At 52.6% G+C, this 9,141-nt stretch overlaps 1 protein-coding gene across 1 annotated transcript in view; it reads right to left on the minus strand.

The window, feature by feature from the left end:
* The window catches only part of LOC311124907 (synaptic vesicle glycoprotein 2B-like), a gene marked incomplete at both ends in the record, with an annotated part of 33,535 nt that extends 25,476 nt beyond the window's left edge, over positions 1-8,059 (minus strand). The window contains one exon of the mRNA XM_084199004.1: positions 7,582-8,059. Within this exon, the coding sequence (XP_084055130.1) occupies positions 7,582-8,059 (478 nt within the window). The remainder of the gene's footprint in view (positions 1-7,581) is intronic.
* Positions 8,060-9,141: the final 1,082 nt, after the last annotated feature.

A 9,141-nucleotide genomic window follows, 5' to 3' on the forward strand; every position in this document is an offset into this window, starting at 1 on the left:
ACTCAGTTGGAGGGCCTGGGGGTGAGAAACACAATGAATGGATGTGTTCTGTTGTCGGGGTCTTGTGAACTCAGTTGGAGGGCCTGGGGGTGAGAAACACAATGAATGGATGTGTTCTGTTGTCAGGGTCTTGTGAACTCAGTTGGAGGGCCTGGGGGTGAGAAACACAATGAATGGATGTGTTCTGTTGTCGGGGTCTTGTGAACTCAGTTGGAGGGCCTGGGGGTGAGAAACACAATGAATGGATGTGTTCTGTTGTCAGGGTCTTGTGAACTCAGTTGGAGGGCCTGGGGGTGAGAAACACAATGAATGGATGTGTTCTGTTGTCGGGGTCTTGTGAACTCAGTTGGAGGGCCTGGGGGTGAGAAACACAATGAATGGATGTGTTCTGTTGTCGGGGTCTTGTGAACTCAGTTGGAGGGCCTGGGGGTGAGAAACACAATGAATGGATGTGTTCTGTTGTCAGGGTCTTGTGAACTCAGTTGGAGGGCCTGGGGGTGAGAAACACAATGAATGGATGTGTTCTGTTGTCAGGGTCTTGTGAACTCAGTTGGAGGGCCTGGGGGTGAGAAACACAATGAATGGATGTGTTCTGTTGTCAGGGTCTTGTGAACTCAGTTGGAGGGCCTGGGGGTGAGAAACACAATGAATGGATGTGTTCTGTTGTCAGGGTCTTGTGAACTCAGTTGGAGGGCCTGGGGGTGAGAAACACAATGAATGGATGTGTTCTGTTGTCAGGGTCTTGTGAACTCAGTTGGAGGGCCTGGGGGTGAGAAACACAATGAATGGATGTGTTCTGTTGTCGGGGTCTTGTGAACTCAGTTGGAGGGCCTGGGGGTGAGAAACACAATGAATGGATGTGTTCTGTTGTCGGGGTCTTGTGAACTCAGTTGGAGGGCCTGGGGGTGAGAAACACAATGAATGGATGTGTTCTGTTGTCAGGGTCTTGTGAACTCAGTTGGAGGGCCTGGGGGTGAGAAACACAATGAATGGATGTGTTCTGTTGTCAGGGTCTTGTGAACTCAGTTGGAGGGCCTGGGGGTGAGAAACACAATGAATGGATGTGTTCTGTTGTCAGGGTCTTGTGAACTCAGTTGGAGGGCCTGGGGGTGAGAAACACAATGAATGGATGTGTTCTGTTGTCGGGGTCTTGTGAACTCAGTTGGAGGGCCTGGGGGTGAGAAACACAATGAATGGATGTGTTCTGTTGTCGGGGTCTTGTGAACTCAGTTGGAGGGCCTGGGGGTGAGAAACACAATGAATGGATGTGTTCTGTTGTCGGGGTCTTGTGAACTCAGTTGGAGGGCCTGGGGGTGAGAAACACAATGAATGGATGTGTTCTGTTGTCAGGGTCTTGTGAACTCAGTTGGAGGGCCTGGGGGTGAGAAACACAATGAATGGACGTGTTCTGTTGTCGGGGTCTTGTGAACTCAGCTGTCAGGACTACTCTCCTGCAACAGGGGAAACATATGGGCTACAGAAGCAGCAGCAGGTTGGTTTTGGACTAAAAAGGTTGCAACACAATAATGTCATGTGATAACATCCCCAATGCTATAAAACGTTTTGGGTGATGGTGTCACGGTTTCGGCCGAGACTGCTCCTCCTCCTGGTTCGGGCAGGCTTCGGCGGTCGTCGTCCCCGGAGTACTAGCTGCCACCGATCTATGTTTCATGTTCGTTTGGTTTTGTCTGGATGTTGTACACCTGTGTCTTGTTAGTCCTCGTTAGTGTCCTATTTAGTTCTCGTTGTGTGTGCTTGTCGTTGTGTGTGATTGCGCTTCTGTTTCGTGTTTGGAGCTACATTTTCCCTCCAGTGTTTTGGAGAGGGTTGTTTGCACATGTTTGTGCGTCATTTGTTTTGTCGCCGGTGTGCGTCGTGTATTTTGCCTTCGGGCTTATTGTGCTTCTGTTGTGTATATATATAATATATATTGCACTAAAACCTTTGGACTGAGCCTCTGCGTCCTGCGCATGATTCCTACACCACACCCACCTTCAGCACGCCTTGACAGAATCACACACCTTAATGGAATCAGCAGGATCGGCAGTGACGCCTGTGTCGCTCGAGGAGCATCTCCGTGGGCAAGAGGACCAGATCCGACAACTGGAGACCGCTCTACAGGAGGTAATCAACATCATGCACCGATGGGAGGCCAGCAGGGTACCCACACCTCCACCTACCCTGTCCATCCCATCGGTCGGTCCACCAGTCCCAGGTTCGGAACCCAGGGGGATTCGGCTCTCGCTCCCGAGGGCGTATGACGGAACAGCTGCCGGGTGTCAGGGGTTCCTCCTGCAGGTTGAGCTCTACCTGGCCACTGTACACCCGGTGCCCTCGGGATACGAGAGCGTTTCCGCCCTCATCTCCTGTCTCACGGGCAAGGCGTTGGAGTGGGCTAACGCCGAGTGGAGGAAGATGGACGCCAACACCATCACCTACGCCGAGTTCTCCCGCCGCTTCAAGGCCGTGTTCGACCATCCACCTGAGGGCAAAACGGCGGGGGAGCGTCTAGTCCATTTGAGACAGGAGGAGGAGCGCTCAGGTGTTCGCTCTAGAGTACCGGACTCTAGCGGCGGATGCAGGGTGGAGTGAACGGGCTCTCATCGACCATTTTCGATGTAGCCTACGAGAGGACGTTCAACGTGAGTTGGCCTGCAGGGATACCCATCTTACCTTCGACCAGTTGGTCGATATGTCCATCCGTCTGGACACCCTGCTGGCCACCCGTGGACGTCCCGAGGGGAGTCCGTCCATTCCGCCCTCCGGCACCTCCGAGCCGAGCCCTATGAAGCTCGGGGGTGCCGGCGCTAGAGAACGGAGTAGGAAGAGCCCGAGGGGGCCTGTCTCCTGCACCAAGTGCGGTCGTGGAGGGCACACTACGGCCAGGTGCTGGGGAGGGTTCTCCGGGAGTAACGACAACAGGCCACGCACTGGGGGGGCCTCCCAGGTGAGTAGACGTCCCACTTACCCAGAGCTTTCTGTTGCACACTTTTGTATACCTGTTTGTTTTCCACAGGTTGCACCTCATTCCCAGCATAAGGCGCTAGTAGATTCAGGCGCAGCTGGGAATGTTGTTGATCGTAAGTTTTGTTTTGAGTTAGGGATCCCTCTCCTACCTGTTGACAAACCTTTTCCCGTTCATGCCTTAGACAGCCGCCCGTTGGGGTCGGGGTTGATCAGGGAGATCACAGCGCCACTTCGGATGTGTGCGCAGGGGGGTCATGAGGAGACTATACAGTTGTATCTGATCGACTCTCCTGCGTACCCAGTGGTGCTGGGGATTCCCTGGCTAAGCACCCATAACCCTGCTATTTCGTGGCAACAGAGGGCTCTCGATGGGTGGTCTGCTCAGTGCGAGGGGCGATGTCTGGGTGTTTCCGTGGGGGCGACTTCGGTGGAAAGTCCAAACCAAGTGCCCGCACTGCACATTCCGCCTGAATATGGGGATTTAGCACTCGTGTTTAGCAAAACTAGGGCGACGCAGTTGCCTCCTCATAGACAGGGGGATTGTGCGATTGATCTCCAGGCAGGAGCAGCGCTCCCACGGAGCCATGTGTATCCTTTGTCTCAAGAGGAGAGAAAAGCTATGGAGACTTATATAGCCGAATCTTTGAGACAAGGATACATTCGGCCCTCCATTTCTCCCGCCTCCTCGAGCTTCTTTTTTGTGAAAAAGAAAGATGGAGGGTTGCGCCCGTGCATTGGTTACCGTGGTCTCAATCAGATTACTGTGAAATACAGTTATCCACTCCCTCTGATTGCGACCATGACGGAGTCATTGCATGGAGCGCGGTTTTTCACAAAACTGGATCTCAGGAGCGCGTATAACTTGGTGCGCATTAGGGAGGGTGACGAATGGGTGACGAATGGAAGACAGGGTTTAGTACCACGTCAGGTCATTTCGAATATCTCGTCATGCCATATGGGTTGATGAATGCTCCATCAGTCTTCCAATCCTTCGTAGATAACATTTTCCGGGATATGCAGGGACAAGGGGTGGTCGTGTACATTGATGACATTCTGGTGTACTCGTCTACCCGAGCCGAGCATATAACCCTGGTGCGTCGTGTATTGAGGAGGCTGTTGGAGCACGACCTATATGTCAAGGCAGAGAAATGTCTGTTTTTCCATGAGTCGGTCTCCTTTTTGGGTTATCGGTTGTCCGCGTCAGGGGTGAGAATGGAGGTGGATCGTGTGTCCGCTGTGCGTAATTGGCAAACCCCAACTACTGTAAAAGAGGTGCAGCAGTTTTTGGGCTTTGCGAATTACTACCGGAGGTTTATCCGGGGTTTTGGACAGGTGGCAGCTCCCATCACGTCCCTTCTGAAGGGGGGTCCGGTGCGCCTGCAGTGGTCAGCCGATGCGGACAGGGCCTTTAGGAGACTGAAGGACCTGTTTACGTCGGCTCCGGTGCTAGCGCATCCGGATCCCGCATTACCTTTTCAGGTCGAGGTAGACGCGTCTGAGGCTGGTATAGGGGCCGTCCTCTCTCAACGGTCCGGCACGCCACCTAAACTCCGCCCCTGTGCCTTTTACTCTAAGAAGCTCAGCTCGGCGGAGCGTAATTTTGACGTTGGGGACAGGGAACTGTTAGCTGTAGTTCAAGCCCTTAAGGTGTGGAGGCATTGGCTTGAGGGGGCTCAACACCCTTTCCTCATTTTGACTGACCATCGGAACCTGGAGTACATCCGGGCAGCGAGGAGACTGAACCCTCGCCAGGCTCGATGGAGTATGTTTCTCACCAGGTTCGTACTTAAAATCACGTACATCCCTGGGTCCCAGAATGGTAAGGCAGATGCGCTGTCCCGGCGGTATGACACGGAGGAGAGGTCCGTTGAGCCCACTCCCATACTACCGGAGTCTTGCCTTGTGGCACCGGTGGTGTGGGAGGTCGATGCCGAAATCGAGCGAGCGTTGCGTACCGACCCCAGCCCTCCACAGTGTCCTGAGGGTCGGAAGTACGTTCCGTGCGAGATTCGGGATCGACTCATTTACTGGGCTCACACGTGCACCCTCCTCTGGACATCCGGGTATCGGCCGGACGGTGCATTGCCTTAGCACTAAATACTGGTGGCCCACTTTGGCTAGGGATGTGAGGGTTTATGTCTCCTCCTGCTCGGTGTGTGCCCAGTGTAAGGCGCCCCGACATCTGCCCAGGGGTAAGTTACAACCCCTGCCCGTTCCACAACGACCATGGTCCCACCTCTCGGTGGATTTTGTGACAGACCTTCCCCTCTCGCAGGGGAATACCACCATCCTGGTCGTTGTGGACCGGTTCTCTAAGGCCTGTCGTCTTCTCCCTATGTCGGGTCTTCCTACTGCCCTACAGACCGCTGAGGCCCTATTTACCCATGTCTTCCGGCATTACGGGGTACCCGAGGATATAGTGTCTGATCGAGGTCCCCAGTTTACCTCTCGTGTTTGGAGAGCGTTCATGGAGCGTTTGGGGGTCTCGGTTAGCCTTACCTCAGGGTACCACCCGGAGAGTAACGGGCAGGTAGAACGTGTCAACCAGGATGTGGGTAGGTTTCTGAGGTCGTATTGCCAGGACCGGCCGGAGGAGTGGGCACGGTACATTCCCTGGGCCGAGATGGCCCAGAACTCTCTCCGCCACTCCTCTACTAACCTAACCCCCTTCCAATGTGTGTTAGGTTACCAGCCGGTTCTGGCACCTTGGCAGCAGAGCCAGATCGAGGCCCCTGCGGTGGATGATTGGATGAGGCGCTCGGAAGAGACGTGGAACGCACCCGGAGATCGAGTCTGGCTCTCTACCAGAAACCTACCCCTCCGCCTGCCCTGCCGGAAGCTGGGTCGGCGGTTTGTGGGGCCCTTTAAAGTCCTGAGAAGATTGAACGAGGTGTGTTATAGATTACATCTACCTGTTGAGTATAAGAATATTAACCCCTCGTTCCATGTGTCTCTTCTCAGGCCGGTGGTAGCTGGTCCACTCCAGGACAATGAGATAGGGGAGACTCCTCCGCCCCCACTGGACATCGAGGGGGCTCCGGCGTACACCGTTCGGTCCATCTTGGACTCTAGACGCCGGATGGGGGGTCTCCAGTATCTCGTGGAGTGGGAGGGGTACGGCCCGGAGGAGCGGTGCTGGGTGCCGCGGAGGGACATCCTAGACCCATCTCTCCTGTCGGAGTTCCACCGGGACCATCCCGCGCGCCCTGCTCCGCGTCCTCCTTGTCGTCCCCGAGGCCGGGGTCGGCGCACGGCTGGAGCCGCGCGTCAAGGGGGGGGTACTGTCACGGTTTCGGCCGAGACTGCTCCTCCTCCTGGTTCGGGCAGGCTTCGGCGGTCGTCGTCCCCGGAGTACTAGCTGCCACCGATCTATGTTTCATGTTCGTTTGGTTTTGTCTGGATGTTGTACACCTGTGTCTTGTTAGTCCTCGTTAGTGTCCTATTTAGTTCTCGTTGTGTGTGCTTGTCGTTGTGTGTGATTGCGCTTCTGTTTCGTGTTTGGAGCTACATTTTCCCTCCAGTGTTTTGGAGAGGGTTGTTTGCACATGTTTGTGCGTCATTTGTTTTGTCGCCGGTGTGCGTCGTGTATTTTGCCTTCGGGCTTATTGTGCTTCTGTTGTATATATATATTGCACTAAAACCTTTGGACTGAGCCTCTGCGTCCTGCGCATGATTCCTACACCACACCCACCTTCAGCACGCCTTGACAGATGGCATCATAACTGATAACTGTAGACTAATATGGCAAGCAGACAACATGGAATGGCTTAACTTCACAGTATTCCGTGTGTTCTGTTAAAACAGGGTGCAGCGTTACATTACATTTTAGTCATTTAGCAGACGCTCTTATCCAGAGCAATTAGGGTTAAGTGCCTTGCTCAAGGGCACATCGACAGACTTTTCACCTAGTCAGCTCGGGGATTAGAACCAGCGACCTTTCGGTTACTGGCACAACGCTCTTAACCACTAAGCTACCTGCGTCGGTGCTTTGGCAGGCCAGTGTTATGAGCTATAGCTATAGCTGGATCCCCAAGGTATTAAACAGATATCTGCCTCTTGAGTCAAAGCTCATTTAGCTGAAGATCAAGAAAAACTGAGGCTTTGATCATTTTAGAGCCAGGTAGGCCTACTTTTCCTTTGTGCAAGCAGATATTGTCTTCATTTTAGTCAGGCCTTAGGCGTCTTCATTGGTGTCAGAGACAGAAGGACCCCATGGTGTTTGACTGACAGCTACATGCTCAACACTACAGAGCAGACTCTCTGATTGGCAGAACACAGGCCGAACACAGGCCTTCTTCAGCATGTTAACAGAAGCCAGGTGAGTTGACTACCAGGTGGACCATTAGTCTGTCTCGCTGTCACTGCTCACTCCAGCAGGATGCTGTAATCATTCTGTTGTGACGCTGTGATATTGGCAGTAAATGGCTGCCACATTATCCAATGATATACTTACTGTATGATGGAAGCAGCCAGCAGTCCGTCCAATAGAGTGTATTTATTATTATGTAGAGACTATCTTAAACAGTTCAGAAGAACCATTCTCAGAAAGTGTTCCATAACACCAGGTTTTATTGAACCGCCCCCAAAGCTACCGAACTTTGACCTGTGACTTACCCAGCATGCCCTTGTTGGCGTTGGATAAGCACATGTCCTTCTCAGCGCTAGGCAACACGAAGCCCACCACAAATCCGTCCACGCCATCTGCCATCAGCGCCATGCCCAGCACGATAAACAGGGTCCACTGGAAGCGGCCGTGCCCACAGTCCTCCATGATGTTCTCATACTGTTCTGCCAGGTCCTCCTCCTCCGGCATCGCCGCTGCCAGCCTGGCCTTCTTCCTGGCCTCAGCCCTGGCCGCCCGCTGGGCCGCCTTGATCTCGTCAGGGTGGGGGATCCCCTGGTACTCTCCTTCGTACATGGCCTCTGCGTCCTCATCGTGACCCTCCGTGGCATCACTCCTAGCGTCCTCGTCCCCCTCTCCCTCCTGTTTGGGGAAGTCAGCCTGGTAGGGGTACTCCTGGCCGCCCCCCTCCCCGTAGGTGTGGATCTCAGTGCCCTGCTGGTTCACATTGTTCTGCCATGGGTCGTCCATGGTTACTGCTGGAGAGGGACTATGTTAGCACCGCTAGAGTCGCTGTCTGCCGGAGATGCTGAGGGTGGCTAAACTGGCATAATCCTTGGCAGGGACTCTGTCTTGCTCTCAGTGACCTCTGATCCTTTACTCCAGAGAACTGAAACTGTCAGTTTTGTTATTAATGGACTTTGCTTGGTGGTTCCTCTGCGGAATGGTCTGTAGTTGTCAAGCTTCTGCTACAGTGTTAGATAAGGCCTCGGTAGCTGTGGTGGCAGGACTCTATCTCTGGTGACAAGGCTCAATCTCTGATGACAGGGCTCAATCTCTGGTGACGGGACTCTATCTCTGGTGACAGGACTCTATCTCTGGTGACAGGACTCTATCTCTGGTGACAGGTCTCAATCTCTCTCCTGGTAAACAGATGTGCAAGGCCTCGTGCTGGACCTGGAAGAGACAAAAACACAATTTCTAAGTCATGACAAAGGCAAACATCAAATCTTATCAATTATGCCTCAGCATGACTAGAGAAAAGTGGTTGAACACTTCATGCTAATTGAACATCATACACCAGATAGACCTGTGCAGTAGGGGAGACCGGGGTTGGTTGGTATTTCATTTCGACATGAAGAGAAAGTCCAAGGTGTTAGAATGGGACCCTTTCATCCTCATATCTCATTCCAACATGGAGTTGGAAGTCACGCAGTGTGGGTTGGTTGGCACAGTGTTTACATTAGTTTCCCACCAATAATCGAACCGACTTCTGAAGTTTTAGAAAAAGTAAAGCCTTTATTTGATTGAACAGTATATCTATTAAAATTCAACATAGTATTTGAGATTTTAGCTCTTACTCCATTCAAATGAACATATGACCTCAATGACCTGGACTAACCTGTACCCCTGCACATTGACTCGGTACCGGTACCCCCTGTATATAGCCTCCTTATTGGTATTTTATTGGGTTACTTTTTATATATATATTTTTGGTATTTATATATTTTTAGCAAAATGTTGTTACTTAGTTACAAAATAACTCTGTTGGTTAAGGGCTAAGGGTTAAGGTTAAAGGTTAAGGGCTAAGGGTTAAGGTTAAAGGTTAAGGG

The sequence above is a fragment of the Coregonus lavaretus genome (genome assembly GCF_964263955.1).
Source record: "Coregonus lavaretus genome assembly, contig: HAP1_SCAFFOLD_284, whole genome shotgun sequence".
In the NCBI taxonomy this organism is placed as follows: domain Eukaryota; kingdom Metazoa; phylum Chordata; class Actinopteri; order Salmoniformes; family Salmonidae; genus Coregonus; species Coregonus lavaretus.